Source organism: Girardinichthys multiradiatus, chromosome 2, assembly GCF_021462225.1.
Source record: "Girardinichthys multiradiatus isolate DD_20200921_A chromosome 2, DD_fGirMul_XY1, whole genome shotgun sequence".
In the NCBI taxonomy this organism is placed as follows: domain Eukaryota; kingdom Metazoa; phylum Chordata; class Actinopteri; order Cyprinodontiformes; family Goodeidae; genus Girardinichthys; species Girardinichthys multiradiatus.
The window spans coordinates 43,223,371-43,246,019 of record NC_061795.1 but is presented as its reverse complement, the minus strand read 5'-3'; the positions used below and the strand labels follow the sequence as shown (position 1 = coordinate 43,246,019).

At 40.8% G+C, this 22,649-nt stretch overlaps 1 protein-coding gene across 2 annotated transcripts in view; it reads right to left on the bottom strand.

Annotated features, from left to right (window-relative positions):
* Nucleotides 1-1,907: 1,907 nt before the first annotated feature.
* LOC124860896 (carbohydrate sulfotransferase 6-like) overlaps nt 1,908-22,649 on the bottom strand; it is a 42,670-nt gene continuing 21,928 nt past the window's right edge. For both annotated transcript variants that reach the window (XM_047354499.1, XM_047354504.1), the window contains exon 3: nt 1,908-7,663. In XM_047354499.1, the coding sequence (XP_047210455.1) occupies nt 6,410-7,609 (1,200 nt within the window). In that variant the 5' untranslated portion in view covers nt 7,610-7,663 and the 3' untranslated portion in view covers nt 1,908-6,409. The remainder of the gene's footprint in view (nt 7,664-22,649) is intronic.

The following is a 22,649-nucleotide window of genomic DNA, read 5'->3' as shown; positions in this document are numbered from 1 at the left end:
CTCTTGCCTCGTAGCCACAAAAACCCTGGATGCTTCAGGTATGGAAGCCCATTAATGCTTAATAAAACCTGACATATGGCACATGGTCTGTCACATTTGAAAGTCACATTTATGACACTGAAAGCTTAAGATATCATTTAATTTCCTATTACTTTTAAAAGTTTGATCATTTTCAAAAGCTGATATTTTTGGTAATATATCCCCTAGATTAAGTCATAATTATTACTATCAATCTAATAATATGTTGAAATTTAAAATGATACCAGTCTAAATCTGACTTTTAAAGTTATAATTGTGAGATGTAAAACATGCAATTATGACTGAAAGTCCATCATCAAACCGAGGCATGACAAACGTTTGACATTCATGCAGTATTTAGTCAACAAACCTCTTTAAAGATGTAAACAGAAAAGGAAATCCTTGTTCTTCATGGTTTTCAACATAGGAAACTGGATCAGTTAGAGTTTCAGGGTGGATCAGTGCTTTGTTAATTAACTACTGTCTCTTCATGCTTTACACAGCAGAATCCTGGAATTGGTGGTGTGGCTACACCCACATTGTTTGTTCAGTGAGTTAATTATTCTGTTGTACTTTGATGGTATTGCTGCAGCTGTGCTAATAATTTGAGGACCAAATTTATAGTGAAAGTATGGACACATTTACTTAAGGTTTTCTTTGAGATTAAAATTTATTAGCAAAAAAAATAAATAAATAAAGGGGGATGATATGTTTTCAGAGCACTCCAGATAAAGTGTGTGAAATAAATATTAAATATTGAATTCACACCAGATGCCAGCAACAACCAGAGTAATCCACACATGCAAAAAAATCAAAGCAAATTTAGGTACAAAAATGGGTTGATACAGAAAATGAAGAAAATTAGGTCCAAAATGTAACAGAAAGCCAAAAACCAGCTGAAATCTGTCAGTGTTTAGAAAGTGCTCCTGCTGCTATGTACAAATCCATACCAGCTGGTTTAATATTAACTGATGGCCCAGAAAAAGGTTTCTCGTTGCCAGTGGAATGATTGATTGGCAAAAGCGAAGATGCCTTCGTCAAACTGGCCATGGCCAGGTGCCCCTTGTGAGACCTCTGACAGATAAGTCTACAGTATAATCAGAAGAGTTTTCAAAGATTCAAGGAGCTCCTCCAGGGAGCTTCAGAAAGACCTGGAAATAGCAGGTAAAGTTTACCATCTGAAAAACAATAATGAGGTCAACTGCAATGGTCTCTAGGTAAACTCATTGTACAAGACTCCACTGCTGAAGAAGAAGCATGCTGAAGTTTGCTGCATAGTATTGAAATACTGGGAGAACATATTCTAGTCAGATGAGACTTAGCTGAACCCCTTTGAATGTCATTGCAAACGCCATGTTTGGAGGTTCTGCACATCACCCCAAAGCGTCAATGCCAAAAGTAAAGTTTGCAGGTGGTAACATGATGGTGTGGGATGTTCTACAGCATATACTGGCAGATTTCATGTAATTAAAGGATGGAGGAATGGAGAAATGTACCAGGTCATTCTTGATGAGAAGAGCACAAGTGTGGATTTCCAATCAATACAACATTACCAAGCACAGATGTGGAAACTCTTGTTTTCAGAGAAGGCATAAACTGCTAGTGTCCATGTTAATTACCTGACTTGAATCCACATGAAAACGTATGGAAAGAACTGAAGATCAGAGTGCGTAGAAGGAACTCCCAGAACCTTCAAGATATGAAGACAGTTTGTGAGGAAGAATGGATCAAAATCACACCTGAGCAATGAATGTAACTAATTTCTTCATACAGATGTCTTGAAGTTCTCATTAACCAAAAAATGCTTTTCCACAAAGTACCAAGGAGTACAACCTTGTGTTATCTAGAATGAAACACTGTAAACTTGCAGCATGGATCAGACACAATTCTGCTTTTTGACTCATTTTTAATCAACATAAAACAACATACGTTAAGGCACTAATTCTTTAAATATATTCCACATTGTTTGAAAAACAACATGAGCATGAATGGACTAATATCTGTAGAGAGCAGAGGACCCCCTGGGTCGGAGAATCTAGTAGAAGACATCATTTTATTTTGAGAAATGAAATCAGATGAAAGAAAAGGTACAAAATTACTTTGAAAAACTGCACAATTGACAAAGGAGGCAAAACCAAGCAGGTGACATAAAGATACTCAGCTTGACCATAAAACATTTGGAAAAAATATATATTTTAAACTAATCGAAACAAATGAGTTTGTGACTCAAAACGTTTCAAAAACAATAATTTACAAAGGAATGCAAACAAGACAATGGAAACAAACATGAGTTAACAGGTTTAAACTCAAACAACAGGTATGATTCCCAGTGGACCTCTCCATTAGATACATTTATTAGTGCAACTTTAAGTTTCTAAAACTGAAATATTGCCTTCTTATTATACATCCACATTTTGTTCAGTCACAACAGAAATCTGGTGCTTTAGTTTTACTGGTACAGCAGATATTACTTCAGTCAACACATTTCTAGTTGCATGTGAGAATTAAAAATGAATGCTGAAGCTCTTCATGCTTTGATACCTTAAAGGTCCGACTCAGTTAACACTAAAATCACAACTACCTCTTCAACACATCTGAACTTTCAAATTAAAATGAGTTAATTTCTGACATTGATTCTTTATAAATATTGAACAAACAGTTATGAAAATACAAATACGGTCCACTAAGACTCGGCTGTTTTCCAGTCCAAATAAAAATCCTACACCTAAAAAACAAACCAGGTGTAGAGTTTGGATATTAAATCACTAAAGATTCAGAACAAAAAAACTAAAAAGCACCTAAAATGAACCACATTTCTGGACACTTGATGAGAATAATGCTGTAAAACCTTAGTTTTTATCTCCAGGAAAAACTCACCTGGAAGCTCCTCCGTAAATTAAAATATGATCAAAAACTTAAATATCATTCAGTCATTCAAGTGAAACTCATATTATACATATTCATCACCCACAAGATGATATATTTTAATTGTTCATTTTTGTTTCATTTTTATGATTATTGCTGACAGCTACTCCAAAGAAATCCTGAATCTGATTATTATCCAAGAAAGGATTTCTAATAGAAAAGTTATGTTAAGGTCAACACAACCATGGGAAGACGGCTGACATCACAGTTGGCCCCCAGGCAGTCACTGACACCCTCCACAAGGTGGGTAAGCCAGTCAAAGAAGAAGCTAGATGTTCAGAGTATTGCATACACGCATATTAATGGGTAGTTGAGTGGAAGGAAAAAGTGTGTTTGTAAAATGTGCGCAAGCAATAAATGTAATCATTCCCTTTAGAGGTTGCCTGAGGTTGGTGTGACTCATATAATCATGGACATATTTTTCAATTGGCGGACATTTCTATATATAAAAAAATTGTTTGTCATTATTGGTCTCATGAAAATTATTCAGAGAAACTGAATTTGGGATGAGTGAACCTTAAGCTATAATTATCAAAATTCATGGAAATAAAGAGTTAAGATAATTCACCCTGTGCATATGAGTTACTGAAATAAATGAACTTTTTCATAATGTTCTATTTCAATAATGCTAAGCTGCTAAGTGCAGCTCCAACCAATTCTGTTCAACTTCTTTCATTTTCCTTCCACTGAGAACAGAATAGTACCCTGGATAAAGACAGAAACTACCTGATACCATCATAAGAGAGATATGTTATCATAACATTGTTTGTGTACCTTGATTGTTCCATACATGTCTGAGATATTTTTAGTGTTACCATAATAAAAACTGTCATGCGTCACAGCTGTCTTTGCATACCAGACTTCAACGTAGAACCAACAATGTTGTCACCAACAGGTGAGGATTCTGTCTGACATGTCAGCGTTCAGCAATGTTCTTTACGTATCGTGAATAGTTCAAAGTGAACTGAAACTTAAGCTGAGGTAGTCTTGAACAATATTGTTTTAGGGTATTAATTACAAAGTGAAAATAAATTAATCCCATAGTAGCACTGAGTTAATTTCAGTTAAAGTCGTTAGAGCTGTTAAATGGCTCTAACCGCTCCAAAAGCTGTGTGGGCACTGGTCTCCTTTATTTGATTCTTTATTTAGTTCACCATCCACAAAACTACTTTAAAGTTCAGATCAAATAAGTTAACACATCTATCCTTGTTTTTCTTGATGTCTGAGCCAAATGAGTAACAGCATTTTGACTTCACTTCTGTCCACAATATATTTGGTACTATCTTAAAGTGACCTTTTATTTTTAAACAAAACATTGTTGTGAGTTAAACCACCTGTAGAAAGACATATAGAGTTGGAGGGGCGTAACACATGGCACCCTCAGGATAACATTTTGAAAGTTATATTACTGTAGTGTAATTAAACCCTCATAGTGAAGACAGGATGATTGTCTGAATAAAACTGAGACTTTCAGCTGCTTCCATTCACCACCGCTTTCTAATTTCAAAAGGGAAATCCGGCTGACACAGTTGTTGGGAAAAATTGCTGATGCCTACCGGTGGTAGAGTAACAGTGCTGGTTAGAACTACAGCAAAAATAAAGTCTATTATTATATTGGTTCAATACACTTCAATTAAATGAATAGTTTATTATGAGGCCTCTGCTCAACTAGATCACATAATAAGGATAACTGAGCCATCTGAATTAGCTGTGCCTGAGCAGTGCTAACAAGCGGTACAACGGTCCTCAAGCACTAGATCTAGACACCGCTGGTCTACCCAACTGCCAGAATAAATATAGTTTTTTGAATAAAATATTTTGTTTCAAAAAGAAAGTCATTCATCTATGTGGCAAATTGCAGCTTGCCACTTAGCGCTTTTAAATTCCAAGATAAGATGTTGGTTTGTAAGGTCTCCAAAAATGTCTCATTAATATGTTCCGGCTTAACACTGGACAATCACTAAATTACATGTGAGACAGGATATTCACAAACCAAAGCAATGCATTTGAATTCAGGTAAATCAGATTTGTGTCGACCCAGTGCAGCCCTGATTAACCTTTGACCTTTGAGTTTCCATAAGTCTGGGTAAGTTTCTCAACCTTAGCAGTAGAAACTCCAGGAAACTCTGTATGCTAATTAGCATATACCATTAGAATGTGTTTCATGAATCTTTTAACTTTTTCCACATTTTGTCTCGTTACAACCACAAACCTCACTGTATTTTACTGGGATGGTTTTTTTGTCATACAAAAACCCAATGCAGCAATTTGAAGTGGAGGAAAAATTAAGCATTGCTTTCGAAGGCTCTTGCAAAAAAAAAAAATAAATCGAACAATTTGGATGTGCATTTGTATTCAACCTCCTTTACTCTAATACTGCAAAAAGCAGGAGGCCCATGGTAACTTCAGAGGAGCTGCAGTGATTCACAGCTTAGGTGGAAGAATCTGTTAATAGGACAACTGTTAGTCATGCACTCAACAATCTGGCCTCTCTCTGGTGGTAAGATTGTTAAATGTGTCCCATACATTATGGTGACTGTGAAACATGGTGGTGGTGAGTTTACCTTTAATTAGCAGAGACAAGGAAGATGGATGGAGCTAAATATAGGGCAATACTGGAAGAAAACCTGTTAGAGGCTGGAAAAGACTTGAGACTGGGAGAGACATTCACCTTCAAACAAGCCAAAGATCCTAAACATCAAACATCATCAGATCAAAACATATTTATATGTTAGAATGTCCTAGTCAAAGTCCAGAAAAAAAATATATGAGAATCAGAGCCTATGACTAGATGTATTAAATTAGAGAGCGGAATAAATTCAGTACGTTGCATTTCGCAGATTTTGATTTTTTTTCTCTATCATTTTCCTTCCACTTAACAACTCTGCTGTATTTTCGTTGTTCCATCACAAAAAAGCCCAATGAAATATATAAAAGTTAGTTAAGAGACCAAATTTTAAAAAACCTTCATGGGTTTTATTTACATTTGTTAGGCTTTAGATTAAGAGATTAAGATTTAGATTAGGCTTTGTTAGGATTAGATTAAACTTCACTTGTTTTAAATGAAATAAAAAGCCACAGCCGAGAAATGAATCCGTCACTGACCTTAAATCTTAGAAAAATAGAAAGCAATGAAAACAAGCTCTATTTGTGTCTTTGTTTCTTCAGTCTTCAACTGTGACTTTTTCAAGGCAACTGTGAACAAAAACCCTAGACTGATGAGTCTTTTTCCCCGCTGTCATACACATACTTACTGTACTGTCATGAAACATAGCTTTCCCTTCTCCTTAAATCTTGCATGTCTGGGGTGTCTGTATATCACAAAGCCACGCTTTAAAGTTGATCACAACCGCAGTGTTTGCAGGTCGATTAGACTGTTATAGATCGTTTAAGATTGTGGCATCTGAGGAGCTAAAACAGGAGGCAGATCTGTGAAGTCGTTGAGCGATAATCTGACTTGCATGCTTTAACTGCTTCCTGTTTGCTGTGTTTTAGCTGGAACCCAGCTGAACTCATATGGTTCCCGTGGAACGAGCAGATCTATGTTGAGTCTCTTCTGCTCTTTATCACTGTCAACTGTCCTATAGCCGAGCAGCGACATGGCGCCTTTGCACAACTCCTGAATGCGTTTGACCTTGTTGTGGGGCAACATGGTGCGCCAAGCCTGCGAGACATCAGCGGCATTCCTAGAAGTGATCTGAAAAGCCTCTTTCCTGCTGCCTTTCCCCTTTCCATGGGTCACCCTGTAGATCCATTCCTGCATCTCACTGGTCATCTCTAAACCTACAAAGTCATAAATATCATTGATCTCTTTAAGTGCGTTGCGTGCAACATCTTCATACCGAATCATTTTGTAGCGGCCTTTCAGAAACGGAGGAGGTTTCAGTATTGCTCTTTCATTGATCCGCACATGGCTTCTGCAGATCTCCTGCATGACTTCATACTGCACATTGGCTGCTGGAACGTTTCTCTGCTCCAGGACAATGGCGTTATCTCGGTCAAAGGCTTTGGCTGATTCCTCTCTTGACCTCATCACGGCCCGAGGGTCTCGAACAAGATGAACGATGCGGAAGTCCAGACTGGGGTCTTGCAAAAGGGAGTAAAGGGATTCCAGTTCAAAAAATCGAGTTTCTTTTAAAACCACATGACTGTAAGTGTGACAGGCTTCCTCCACCTTCTCTAAACCTTGGGCATCACATTTATTTTGGCACAGAGTCTCATTGCTCATTTGACTGCGCAGTGTGAGGGAGCAGGCTGGAGGCGAGCACAGTGCCCGACTCTGGTACCACATAAACAAGGTGGAAACATTGTAGTTTTCAGGCATGTAGGCATCCATCACTGAGAAGTCACACTGGTACACGCTCCGCATTAGATCCCTCACAGCCATTCGGAGAACTCGTGCCCCAGGTTTCTGCACTTTGGTCCACACGTGCCAAGCAGGCTCCATAAGATAGAAAACAGACGGGTGCTGACTGAAAACCTGACCCAGGAAGGATGAACCCGATCGCCATGACGACAGCAGCAAAACGTGAGTTTTGGCTTTAGGGGGAGCAGAGTCACAGGGGCTTATCTGAATGTACCAGTTGCAGAACATCACCACTGCTGCCCCCTGCAGAACCACCAGGAAAATCATAGTGTTGAAGTTTACTCTGCAGCGGGGACTCATGGCTGGAGATCACTCAGTTTCTGGTGCAGGAGAACAGCAGCTTGTCACTCTTCTCTGGAACACAGGAAACAAAAACAAAGACAGTGTCAGTTTAGTGTGGGAGGTTTCATGGCTAAATTGGACCAGCCTGGTAGCCAGTCTTCATTGACTGCACATTGCACCAGTAAGAGCAGAGTGTGAAGGTTCAATTAGCAGGGTAAGAGCACAGTTTTGCTCAAAATATTGAAATGCACACAACATTATGGGTGACATACCAGAGTTCAAAAGAGGACAAATTGTTGGTGCACGTCTTGCTGGCGCATCTGTGACCAAGACAGCAAGTCTTTGTGATGTATCAAGAGCCACGGTATCCAGGGTAATGTCAGTAATACCACCAAGAAGGACGAACCACATCCAACAGGATTAACTGTGGACGCAAGAAGAAGCTGTCTGAAAGGGATGTTCGGGTGCTAACCTGGATTGTATCCAAAAAACATAAAACCACGGCTGCCCAAATCATGGCAGAATTAAATGTGCACCTCAACTCTCCTGTTTCCACCAGAACTGTCCGTCGGGAGCTCCACAGGGTCAATATACACGGCCGGGCTGCTATAGCCAAACCTTTGGTCACTCATGCCAATGCCAAACTTCGGTTTCAATGGTGCAAGGAGCGCAGATCTTGGGATGTGGACAATGTGAAACATGTCTTGTTCTTTGATGAGTCCACCTTTACTGTTTTCCCCACATCCGGGAGAGTTATGGTGGGGAGAAGCCCCAAAGAAGCGTACCACCCAGACTGTTGCATGCCCAGAGTGAAGCATGGGGGTAGATCAGTGATGGTTTGGGCTGCCATATCATGGCATTCCCTTGGCCCAATACTTGTGTTAGATGTATTACACTGCCAAGGACTACCGAACCATTCTTGAGGACCATGTGCATCCACTGGTTCAAACATTGTATCCTGAAGGCGGTGCACCAATACACACAGCACAACTGGTGAAAGATTGGTTTGATGAACATGAAAGTGAAGTTGAACATCTTCCATGGCCTGCACAGTCACCAGATCTAAATATTATTGAGCCACTTTGGGGTGTTTTGGAGGAGCGAGTCAGGAAACGTTTTCCTCCACCAGTATCACGTAGTGACCTGGCCACTATCTTGCAAGAAGAATGGCTTAAAATCCCTCTGACCACTGTGCAGGACTTGTATATGTCATTCCCAAGACGAATTGATGCTGTATTGGCCGCAAAAGGAGGCCCTACACCATACTAAGAAATTATTGTGGTCTAAACCAGGTGTTTCAGTTTCATTGTCCAACCCCTGTAGCTCACCACTGTCAGTGTGTGAATGGGTGGATGACTGATTGTAGTGTAAAGTGCTTTGGGGACTTGATAAAGCACTATATAAACACAGGTAAACTCTCTTTGACCTGGATGGGGGGGGTTGGGAGTATGATTATTGATTGAATAAGCTTGATCAATAATTATAATTACAAATCATAATCTGACAAAATCAATTTCTTAACCATAAATCCTCATTTACGAATCGAGACCAGAGATGTTTCTGGTGTTGTAATTGTGGCTCAACGCCTCTGACAATTACAATCGTTAAACACTCCGTAATAATTAATAACTATTGCCGGAGATGTCACTGTTTAATCAACCGTTTCTGCCGAAACGTGTGGAACTTGAACCTTATTTTGACTGACACATCACTTTTTGCACACAATGAAACACCAAATGCTCTCTCTTTATCTATGGGAATATTTATTAATTTTCACCTACTCAACATGCAAAATTCTACACACACAGGGGTAACACATCTAAATAAGCAAAATCAACAAACGGTAGTGGGTATGTATTGAGTCAACCAACAGTTTATGGCACAACAGATGAAGGGAGAGGATATGAAAGGGGGGTGTGGTGATGACTGGTGGGGGGTTGGAGTGCAGCTTAGAGTGTCTTTTATGATCTTCTCATCATAAAACTTCCCCCTAACTCCTGAACACAAAGGATTGATAACTTTTGGCGGCAAGCTAGCACAGTGAGATTGAAGACAAAGGTAAAATGGAGAATTTTACCATGAGGTCGTTTTAACAGTCCAGTCTTGCAACGCACCCGCGTTCAGATAGTAAACACAAACAGCTCTGGGGAACACGGCGGATCCCGATATTACATAACACATCAAAGTTTCAACGAGCAAGATTACATGCACATATTATTCAGAACACATGAGATCCTAACCAGCGATTCTGATCGCTTCTACAACCTCTGACCCTGCCCAGGCCTCGTAATAAAGAAATAAAAGATAAAAAATGGGTTTTACTTGTGTCGTCTTCTTCCGAATGAGGGAATTCGAGCGAGGAAAAGTGGGATTAAGTTAATGTGCGTCCACAATTAACTTCAGGGGAGTGGTCAGTCTTTGTCCTTTGGTCTTCTTGACAAAAAGGAAAAATATGATCTGACCATCAAAGTCGACTTGAAAATGAAACACGGTAGCGGTTCGTCTCTCCGAAGCTCCGTGTCTCCAGTTACGTGTTAACTCACGTCTTCGATCGGCAAAGTGAAATCTCTGGCCTTCTTAGTCCACAGACTTCAGTTATGAATGGTTCGTTGTCCAACGAGAGAGAATGAATGAAACTCTTCACAGAGTTCTTCTCTTAAAGTGACGCGCTTCAATCACCAGATCGGTTTCCAGCAGAAGGCAAGTTTTCAAACATGGGCGCCTCCTATATAGCACCCTGTGACGTCAGACTGGGGACGCCCAGTCATATCAGTCGCAATGCTCGATGGGATATGTAGGAGCGGGCTGTCCTGGGTACAAAATGGCCGATGCCATTGGAGGGGCACAGTGACGTCCAACAACGTGCAGATAATCCAATACTCAGCAAACAAGTGGTCCAACATTCCCCCCTAGGTTCAAAGGGTGAGATGAATCGCAGTCTTTGAAGCTACTGGGACCTGTCCTTTGCTGAGCAATCAGTGATCCGTGGCGAAGCAGAACAAAAACAAAATTGTCTCTGTGTTACTCAAAACCTACGACTGGGCAGGATAGAGGTTAGCCTGGGCAGGACTAGACTCTGACTAAACTCATACCTTTCTACATTGTTCAATGAGAAAAATACAGGACAATACATTCATATCATCATTACATTCTTTGGTCATCAGCTTTGGTAATCCTGAGACAAAATGAACAATAACAGATATTGTACATATATATGTATATATAAGAATAAAAGGAACAAAACAAAATCATGGTTCATAGTGTGATGGAAATTCTTACAGTAAGCATTCCACAGTGTATGACCTTTGGTTTACCTCACTCCAGTGAACATCTGTGTTAGAGGAGGAAGCTGTAAAAGCCATTATCAGAAGTTTAATGGTTAAGGGCATTTGTTAGGGTGATGCCTCAGGGAGAGTAGATGGTTGTTCCCAGGTAACCTAGTCACCTCTGAACCCGAGAAGGGTCTGGGGTCGTAAAACACACACTCTTTGAAGTTGAGATAACACTGTCATGTTCTGGTATAAATACTGTGTGTAAATGTTGATCGGGGCTCTGTTTCACTGACTAACCTCAGTGTCAGGGTCTTCAAACGCTGAATGCCTTTGAATAAAACTTATAAGACAAAGTCCGGATTTTCTCTTGTTATGAGTCAACTTCTACCCACTTTGATAAGAAAATTCCACAACAATTTTAGCGTCACGAACAGGATCTAACGTGCCAGAGGAGACCGCAGGAGGGGGACACGGACGCCTGGCCAGCCTGAGAGTTGTTCTCAGTCCACCTCCATTTTACGGAGGGGAGTCCTCATGTCCGCCTGCGGCTTCTGGCTGATTAGATCCGAACTATTTGTCTTCAAATATATCTGGGTGAGAAGTTGCTCTGTATGATATAATGTATATTATTATTTTTATTACACATTAACCATCATCTCCTAACTAATTAATTAGGTTCCAGAGTTGCGAGAGGGAGGACATCAGCTGAGGGCCCGGTTACCCTGCAAAAGGAATTGCAGGGAGGTTCTTATTGGTAACAATGGGATAAAGCAGAACACAGGGTTTTGCGGGTGGTTTTTAGCAATTTTCTACACCTCATAAAGGAGAAAAGCCAGATGGCAGACGTGCCGCTGAACAGGTAAATAAAAATGGTTCCGGAACCTTGAGGCATCAGGGGTGTCTCCTTCTTCATTCTCTGATTTATAAAATAATGAAAGGAAAAAGTGGAGATGATTGTGTTAAATGTGCTTTAATTTGGAAGATAAGTTTGGTTTTTCACAGCGTGGAAGTTTGAGTGTAAATAAGTTAAATAGTTTAAAAAGTTTCAAGTAAAACAGTTGATGGAAAAATAAATAAAAAAACATAAGAAAAGATTAAAAAGCACAGAGTGCATCAATTAAGGTGTTAAAGAGTTAAAACTTTCCTGCAGGAAGTTTCGTTTGACTTAAATATTGCGATCAGTCGGAAAAGAAGGTAAAAGTGAAATGGGACATTAGAGATGCGAAAACAAAGTTGTTTTAGAAAGGAGTATAGTTCATGTTGTGGAAGGAAGTGACAGGCAGGGGACAACTGACTGACTGACTGATAAAATTTCTTTGTGCAAAATCTGAACCTATACTAAACTTTTTCTTCTGCCTCTCTCACACACACACACATATATGGGATTTGAGTTCAACATCTGCGTTTTTGAGTCTGGATTTTAGAAACCTGCCCTTCTCCATGGCTACTCCGCCAGAGACGCTTCTCCAGCACGGCCTGAAAGAGAGAGATCTGCCTTCCTGCATGTTGAAAATCGCAGTGTGACTTTCTACAAGAAAAAAAAAACGAAACTCAGAAGAAATCTGGACCCACTGAGATGGACAACGATCCATGCTGTTTGCAAGAGCCAGAAGAGCGATACACTGGATTTATATTGAAAGCATCTTATGCGGGCAGAAGATAAACCGGAGCAAAGTTTCTTCTTTCTCCCTCCTGGAGAAGTTAAAGTGGACAAAGAATGAGTGAATGTCTCACCAACAGACCTGGGAAGGTCCTGGTTGTTTTTTGGACTGATAGAGGACTGTGTGCCTGACAGTCTGACTCTGGAGCGATTTAGAAACTGATGGGGGTAACGTACAAACACACACACATTTGCATAAATCTTTTCCTATTTTCTGCAATGAAGAACGCTTATTAACCGCTGCTCATGTGACGCTTGCTTGACGTTGACAGATATAGCGGGTTAAAATATTATTTTAGGGTTAGAAAAGCATCTTTAAAAGGGTGATAACTTAACTCATTTGATACTTTCCGGTTAATTCTTTCAGAGAAGCAAGTTCTCTTTCGTCGTGGAATATTCAGGGTCAATTATTCTAGTTATTAAAAGTTATTAAAAGCAGAGGAAGTTACAACATCTCCAAAACTCAACAGTAACCATGTGTTTCTATGTTATTCTCAGGACAGATCTCATGAAGGAGCATTTTTAAAACCCAGCAAATGCGTAAAACCTGATGGGTTTCTCCTTCAGGTATTATTTTCTGTTGTCAGAGTTTGTATCCCATAAATCTAATGGGTAGAGACCTCATTAAAACAGGCTTAGTTCTCCTGCAGATGGTCTTCATACAGTTTCTGACACAGTATTTACAGTTTGGTGCAGTTTTGTCTGCAAGTGTTAACTGACGCTTATGGAAAGTACAAATTCATTGTTTTTCACAGCAGCTGCTGGGAAGAGGTTATATTAGGTTTTTCTTCCTCTTCTGATTCATGCAGCATGTTGATTTACACTGTACCTTATATCAGGTCCTGACAAAAACTATGAAAGGTTTGGTTCTGCAGGTTCATTTTTCTCCCTTTGGAGAAGGAAAGGACCTGATCAGTTCTGTGTTGCATAGAAATATTAAAACACTTGTTGTTTTCTAAGATATCACCAGCTAAAAACTTTTAAAACTTTTGAGAGTAATTGGTTTTGTTAAACACATTTTCCTTGGTAAAACAAACCTTTAAAATGAGTATGAAAAAATTGGGTTATTTAGAAAGAATCTGATTGGACAGTGGTACCACACAAAAATTAAACTAATCTCATGCTTCCTAAAAGACTCTGCATGAAAAGGCCTTCAGAACCGTGGAGTTATTTTCCACCACAGTAACACGTTTTTTTAAGCATGCTTTTTCTTTATTTTAAAACAGATCTGGTTTTTGTTTTGTTCTTGTTTTTTTTTTTAACATAATGTTTGTCTGAAGCTTCTTATGAACTGGGTTAGAAGCAAATATGATCTGAGGTAAATTAGGAGCTGTGAACTAATAATTTTAAATCTGATTATGGTCCAAGCAGAAACAATATATTTAGCCAATCCTTCAATCTCTGCAGAAAGTTAACACCATTGTTCAATGCAGTAGTACTCAACTTGTGGTTCCTGGACTCCTGAAGCCTGTAAGCCATAGATTTTGGGTCCATGAAATTATAATACTTAATTAAAGGTAGGCTGATTACTTATTAAAATAGATCTAAGCCAATGATGAGTTCCAGTCATTTGGTGGCTTTGAAATGCAATAATACTCAAAAAAAAAAAAATTCTACTCTGGGGAACACAGATTGGGGTTGAAGAGTTTAGTTTTGGAACCAAGGTTAGGACTTGTATAACGGAATAAAGACAAGTAAAATCCTTTATTTTAGGAAAAGAAAAGAAATAAAGGCCCTCTTAACAGTAAGAGGATGGTCGGCTCAAACTCCAGTCTCCTTGTTTGATTTCTTAGGGTTTAAAGATTAAAAGAATACATATGAGTACAAAGGTACACAAGGTGATTTCAGATTACTAAGAGATAAAATATTGGAACATTTATCAGCATTTGGATTGTAAAAGAGGGGTTCTAGTAATAAGTTCTCCCCAACTCTCAAAATTTAAATAGCCCAAATTAAAGAAAATGAGAAAAAGTCCAGTTTGGAGACAAGCTTCTTATCTTAATTTATGATTAAGTCAAACACTGCAGTTTTGTTTAGTTTGGGTATAACATGAAAATGTCAACGCTGACTTTTCTAATTTCCCCTCGGGGATCAATAAAGTATCTTTTAATTTGAATTGAATTAAATTAAAAATACTTCTTTGCATTTAACTTGAAATTCTGCAATACAGCTGCGATCAAATTGAGTCAAACAAAAAGAGAATTATAACAATAACTCTCAGGATGGTAGTTATTATTATTACAGAGTTACAGTACAAAGAATTAGCAAAAGGTTTCAGCATCAGTAAATTTGGATTCATATAAGAGAAAACTGTTGCTGTGCTTCTAAATACTTTGAGATCTCTTTGGACTATGTGCACTCATTTTTAAAAAGGATCCTGAAGATTGTCATAACAAAATTGATCAATTATAACATTAAAAGATATGGCTGAGAAAACATATTCTGAAAAGAGATTGTTAAAAATTTCTTTGAATTCTTGAAGCTTCAAATTTGGCCATTTGTCTGTCTTTGAAGTTTTGTCTTTGTTTTGTTGGACTGAATGTTTGTTTATATGTTGCATGAAACAATAATCCATGTTTAGAATAATGTTTCTAAATCCCAGATTGATTAAAACTTTGAGTTTTCAGAAGAGTTAAGAAGCAGCTTGTTTCTGAGGTAGGTGCATGTCAACAGTTTTGCAGTTTAAGTTACACTAATGTGGGATGGGATGAAGAAACTGTGGTTCCGCCCATAGGCTGTCAATCAGAGGTTAGTTCTGCCTGACTCCGCCCACCTACCAGGTTGGTTCATGCCTTTGTTGTCATGGTAACGCTCAGCACCTCCCTTCCTGAGTTTTAACACTGTTTATGAGACAATAGAATCAAAAGGCTTGTAGTGATTGTTGCCTTAATAACATGTTTTTTTTTTTTTTGTATAATGATCAAGGATGTAGCATGACTTTTAGATTTATGTGTTTTATTATTAAAAGGTTAATGAAATAGTTTAAACTAGTTTGAAGAATTAGTTTTGCATACAGAATCATTGGTGATTTATTAGATTGAAAGTTTCCCTGGTGCCATTAGGCTAGCTGACAATTCAAGATATGCCAAAAGTAAGGAATATATTTTTGATAAAGAATCTGAGTCATGCCTTTATACTTGGTGGGAATTATTTATTAGATTCAATTTGTAGGGTTTATGCATCTGAATTACATTAGATGTCCATTAATCTAATACTCATCTTTGTACAAGACAAATTAGGATGATATGTGACTAATTTCTAAGTGAGACATTGATGAACTGAATAATTAAAGTTTATGTTTAGTTGTTAATGGAACTGAATTGCAGTTAAAAACATCTGGATTTTCTTTATGTTGCTTTCGTTAAATTCATAGTGACACATAGTTATGTCAGAATTCATTTCTTTGGTTCTAGGTTATGTGATCTTGGTTACTAAAACATTTTTGGACAAACTTTTTGCTGGATTGTCGCATGGGTTGGACCCTGCGTCAGAAGAGGGGAATGTCAGAATAAAGTAACATGGGGTTCCAAAAGTTTTAGCACTCATGGGAAAAAGGGTAGCTCATACCTCCAGTGAGGACTTAGTGACAATGCGAGAGAAACGTTGTACTTTGTTTATATAAATGGTGCATAGCTCCCTAAGACCACATTACGAAAACCTCTCTGAAATTATGGTGTTGATTTTTTGTGAAATTTTATATCTCCACAGATTAGACCATTTTTGAAATTCTTTGTAGGTATTCTGAAACTATGAAATGTTGACCTGTAATCAGACCTTCCTCAAACATCATGTCACATTTTTGATATTCAGAATATTTAGCTGATGGTCATTGCTAGTATATCAGGTGAAGTCAGAAGATCAATTATTTGGATTTTGTTGGATGTTTTGATGAAGTTCATGTAGTTAAGCACTTAGGTTTGAGAATGGGACTTTGAATTGAAAATTAGCAGTTGTGTTGTGAAGGCTCTATCTTGTTCTCACTTATATGAGATTGAGACAAAGGACACAGGTACATCTCAGTCCTTTTGAAGTGCTGTGTGGCAGGTCTCCTAATTTGGACATGGGGATATTGCCAAGATAATTTTCTTCCACATCTTTGTGTGAAGATAAAATGTTGTTTTACTGTCAAAACCTGTCCACTGTGTTTTCTCAAGTTTCACAGATGGTGAAGGCTGCATTACCAGAAACAGCCACTTCCACCCTCCAGTCCTTTATTCCTGGCGACTGGATTCTGGTCAGAGAATTTAGGAGAAAACACAGGAAGTCCAGGTGCTGGAATGGCCCATATCAGATCCTACTAGACACCCAGGAAAGCTGCAGGAAAGCTCTAGCTCCTCCAGCTTCATCTGGCTTCCAGGACGCAAGTCATCTTCTAACTGGATCATCCACGGCCTGAAAGGTGTGAGGACAGCGGACCACCACAAGACAAAGAACTGTAAGCTGATCACTGGCGAGTGATTGAACAGGTGGTTGAAGAACACTGTTCTTACAAGGGCACAATAATCCCTTGGGCAGTGCAACGTTATTTCAGAATCTACTTAAGGCCATCGCATTGCCTGAAAGTTAGAAATCATAAGGTCATTTGCCTCACTGCACACACACCACAGTGAGAGATTCTTTCCTCCCACTTTGACAGCGAGACTGACTCTGAGGAGGATATCTCGGATGCTTTTATCTAACTTTTATGTTTATTGCTTGATATTTATCATTATGGTATTATTACAAATTTGAATGTGTTCATTTCCACCGTTGTTTAGTTGGACTATGGAAGCCTAACTTCCAGCAGGTTAGAGTTCCTGTTTCTAAATATATTTCTAGAGGAGCTTCCTACGACCGCCCACCTGTACCAGACTGGTAACAGGTCAGCTTGAAGCGCAGAAGCCACTCAGGAGAGTCAGCAGGATTTTTTGTTTTTTTTGTTTTTTAAGTTGTGTTTATAATTTGTTAATTTTCCTTTAGTTGTGATTATCTTGTAATCAGAAGAAGGGAGTGTGATGGAAATTCTTGCAGTAAGCATTCCACAGTGTATGACCTTTGGTTTACCTCACTCCAGTGAACATCTGTGTTAGAGGAGGAAGCTGTAAAAGCCATTATCAGAAGTTTAATGGTTAAGGGCATTTGTTAGGGTGATGCCTCAGGGAGAGTAGATGGTTGTTCCTAGGTAACCTAGTCACCTCTGAACCTGAGAAGGGTCTGGGGTCGTAAAACACACACTCTTTGAAGTTGAGATAACACTGTCATGTTCTGGTATAAATACTGTGTGTAAATGTTGATCGGGGCTCTGTTTCACTGACTAACCTCAGTGTCAGGGTCTTCAAACGCTGAATGCCTTTGAATAAAACTTATAAGACAAAGTCCGGATTTTCTCTTGTTATGAGTCAACTTCTACCCACTTTGATAAGAAAATTCCACAACAATAGCTTATTCATCCAACTTCTATTAGGCACTGGACCCTGGCTGTGTCGTTGGCAAAGGCGGTGCTATGAACCGTGGGGGAATGAATGTGAGGGAATCAATCCTGACCTGTAAACGCTTAACTGCCTGGATGAGGTGTGTAATCTAAAAACGAATGGTTAAAACAGGTTTAGGCTTAAACCATTGGCTCTTCCGGATGATGATGGGTTTTAATAGGACTCCTGTCTCTAAACTATCTAGATGTGGAAAGAGGGAGAAAAGAATAAACGAATTGCAGTATTTAGGCTATAGGCCAGGTGTGTTTGTGGAGGTTGCAAGGTGTCTGCCGTGGTGGACTTAGGATTTATCTACTAAGTTCAGCAGAACTAGGTCACTGGGTATCTGTGCCTCGGTGGGACTGTCTACAGATGAACCAACCTCCTTTAACACGATTTTGCATGAAATCTTGGGCAGCATGGGTGTGTCCATTACATCATTCTTAAACACTTTTGTGAGGTCTGCTGTGCATGCAGAGTGTTATGGAAAATTATCGTGTCAACTTACAGTCTAAGACTGTGTTCTAGAAGGTATGTTTAACTGTTTATATGTTTAACTGTTTCTGTTGAAGAAAGTTGTTAGTGATTAGTGCATGTTAGTGTGCATGTTTCTGACAAGCATCCAACCCACTTGATGAAGCTGCATGTCGCAGTTAGGAGGAATTTGTTACCTCCTGTTAATTTTGGAGCTGGTTCGACCCAGTTGGTCTGAAGGTGGAACCAAGGTAATGTAACCCCCCTTCGCTGAAGCGGAGGTTGACTGGTTGGCTGGGATGGCTGAAACTGGCAGCAGGTTAAACATCCTTTGATGTAGACCTGGGTGTCGTGAGACCTTGGAGGCCAGTGCGCCATCTGCTGGAGGGTGTGGAGTGTGGCTTTGTAGCTCCTATGGCACCCTACAGGAGAGTAATGGGCGTCGGATAACGTGACCCCCCTTTGGTCTGTTGGAACAATGTCCACAGCATGGGAGAGCTGTTTGATGCCAATCTGCACACTGGCTGTCTTGAGGAGAGGGCGGAGCCCGTCTACTAAAAGGAGTGTGTGGCTGTGTTGTGCCTCAGTTACAAAGGGATCTTTTTGGCACAAACGGTCATACAGCTCTCTAATGGTTGATGGATGTCCCAGCCAGAATGCTAGTAGCACTTCTGGTATGAACATGGTTTCCAGGTGTACACCTTCCACCACTTTGGGGTTGTAAGTGTCCACACCTGGGTTCTTTAAAGAGCCAAGCAATGCATGACTGCTTCTGGCAGGAGTTTCCTGGATGGCTGGGTGCAGCTGTGTCTCGGAGGTGCACATGACCGGCTCTGATGAGGGCCTGAGAAGTCCTTCGGGCTCCTCTAAGCTGGTGACCTGATTGGTCACAACGAATCGTTCGCTGCGTGCACCCCGTGGGTTTTGCACCTCCGCCTGGACCCAGAGTTGGTCCTGGTGGCAGTCAATGAGTGGGGCCAGCCTGTCCAGCAGGTCCTGGCCACCAAGACAAAGGTCTTTGTTTAATGTGCACCTATAGATGGGGTGCACCAGAGCCGTGTTTTCGGGTGTGATGTCCAGCTCCACCCAATTAGTGATGCATGATCGGTTTTGGGTGCAGCTGGTGATACTTACATCACGAAATTCAGCCTGAAGTGGTTTACTGAGGGAGAGCATGGCTCTACTCGCCTCCTCAAACGAGACCGAGAACCACAGGCTGATCTCTGATCCTGTTTTAAAATGGAACCTCCGTTTGACCTGTCCTCCTATACTGGTGAGATAGTATAGGTAACCTCATTCATTATGGTTCAGTTTACCTAAGAACCTTGGAGCAATGATTTGTGGTGTTTCTCCTGGAGAAGTCCTAAGGGGTTCTTGGAGTTTCCCAGGTTTGTCTCCCCATCCGATCAGGTAGACTCTGATGGCTGTGGAAACTGGGTCCACGCCTAGTCATGCTGACGGGAAGTTTGGGTCTGGTTTAACTAGGTCAGCTTCCTGTTTCAAGGGTTGTGGGGGCATGGTGGCCTGACGCACCGCTTCCGTCACCATCTTACGCAAGGCCTCCTCCATCTCTTTCCCCATAATCCCTTCTGCGTGTCGGTTCCACCCTCTTCCATCAGGTTTACCTTTAGGCTTCACGTGATGGTCAGGTCGTCTGTTCGACCGGAAGTGGTCCGGCAACTTTGACTGTGGTTGGTATTCAGTACCACCCCCCCAGTCCAGCTGACCAAACCTATGTTGTTCCCTGAACCTGTTCTTCGCATAGGTTCTGGTTGAAGGCCTTTCCTGACCTTCTAATGCATGGCTGGTTCTTTCAGTCTGGACCTGTAAAACCCTAGCCTTGCTCTCCGATCCCTTGGTCGGGCGAGCACGTGTTTCCCACGCCATCTGAGCATATTTGCGGATCTCTTGCATGCTCATGGCCTTGGTTCTGCAATACATAGTCACATCGTATCGCACACTTTCATGAAGGTTGTGGAGGAACAGGGATTTAAAAGCATGTTCCTCCTCAATGCCTGGCGCATTGCGTCCTTGGAAGTAAACAGCTCTCAAGCGCCGGTAATACTCCCTGGGTGCTTCGCTTTTCTTTTGCTGGATCGTGAAAGCACCAAGTGTGGCTGAGGCCCGGTCCGTGTACACAGAATATTCCTCCGTTAAAGCTTCGCAAAGGGTTGAATAACGGTCTCGGAGTGCGGGTGTCAGGCTCTCCATGAAAACGTGGACGCTCCTGGACGTTGTCTTCCAGATGAGCTTCAGTTTCTCCTGTGCTGATGGGCAGTACAAATCTAGAAGACAGCGTTCCACTTCCCTAAGGTAATCATCAATGTTTGATTCTGCCTTATTAGGGTCGAAACGCTCTATGTCTTTAGCAAGGGACTCAAGCTGGCGGGTGCGCAATCCCCTCTCAGGGATTGGTCCCGGCCGATCTGAGTCATCATCGGAGAGTTCACTCCGGCTGCACTCAGAGGGTATCGGTGTATCACGCCTCATCCTCGGAGGAGGCAGTGGAGGCTGCTCCCGGTATAACTGTGGGCCCTGTGCTTCCCGGACTCGGGTCCTGGGCAGCGGTTGAGGGTGGTAGGAGCTACCTGAATCCCAGGGGCGGCACTCCTGCCGCCGTGGCGGAGGTGAGGGATCGTAGAGGACCGTACTGCGAGTCACGTTTGACGGCTGCTCGCATCTGAACCGTGAACTATTTACACCTGCTGGGTCCCCAGCAGTTCATGGCTGCTGATTGCAGTGGGGTGGGGCACCGCACCACTGAACCTATTCTGACTACTTACCCCTGTTCTTACCTTGGTGGATGTCTGGGGAACCCTATGAGTCTGGAAAGGTAATCTCTGGAGAGCAGCTTCTACATCCTCCAGATCTGACCTGCAGGTTCTCTCAGGGTTTCACAGGCGTGGCTCACCTCCAAAGGTTTCAACCTGTGGGGTGGGTTTCGGTTCGTCCCCCCATTCTTCCAGGGGGGGCGGGGTGGCATGGCTACCCTCTATTGCTTCCAATCTATTTCCCACTTCTGTTATTTCCCCTCGAAGGACATCCCCCGTCTGCAAAGTATCATTCAGCTCGAACTGCAGTTTAACATGCTGGTCAACTTCCAACATTAACCTTCGCTGATACAACAGAGTGAGCTGTCCTAACACATCTGAGATCCGTCTGTCCTTCGGTGGGTTTTTAATGACTTGGAGCAACTCCTGAATCCTGGCTTCACATTGCTCGATGCCATAATCATTGAGGCCTTTACGCTCCTCTGGGGACAACAGAATCAATGACCCAATCACCTCTTGCGCCTGCATTTCTATGGGGTCCTCCACCATACACACATCTCCAGCTGCAGTCTGGGATGTTCCCTCCATCTTTGGCCCAAAATGCACATTGCATGCACACAAACTGTTTATTTATGAACCACCACTAAAGAAATCAGCAGCAATTCAACAGGCTAAGCTATTCAGTGATTAACGATTGCTAAATTAATTAGCTGCACACAAACAGGCTAAGCTATTCAGTGATTACCGATTGCTAAATTAATTAGCTGCACACAAACAGGCTAAGCTATTCAGTGATTAACGATTGCTAAATTAATTAGCTGCACACAAACAGGCTAAGCTGTTCAGTGATTAAGGATTGCTAAACTTAATTAGCTGCACACAAACAGGCTAAGCTATTCAGCTAGCTGTCTGATTCATACCTGTACCTTCCAGGTGTATGGGTTTGCTTAAAATGGGCACACAGGTTTGACCGTTCAAACTGTGGCTTACCCAAGTCTATGCTTTAATGGGGTTAATCAAGCAAACATGCAAAAAAGGGGAAGAAGGGAAATATTATTTTTTGAAATAACCCAGAAACCAAGTTCAAAATAAAATTTTAAAAATGGGAAAACGAAACTAAACATTCAATGCTGTTCTTAACTTCAAATAAATGTTAGTGTTCTCTAATATGAATCACCTACCTTCCTGTTAGACAACTAAGTTAGTTTTATGAGTCAGATCAAAACATGCTTCACACACTAAAACCCAGCAAAAATGCTTAAATTTTATCCAAACGTGGTAATGAATGATCTGTACTTCAACTTTCAACTTATGCCCTTTTGATCATAGGTGATGGAATTATCTGACTGTGGTAATGGATTGAGTGATTTAAAAAAATATCAAAGTAGGAAATGCAATTCGCACTAGTGACCACCAGATGGTACTGAGTGC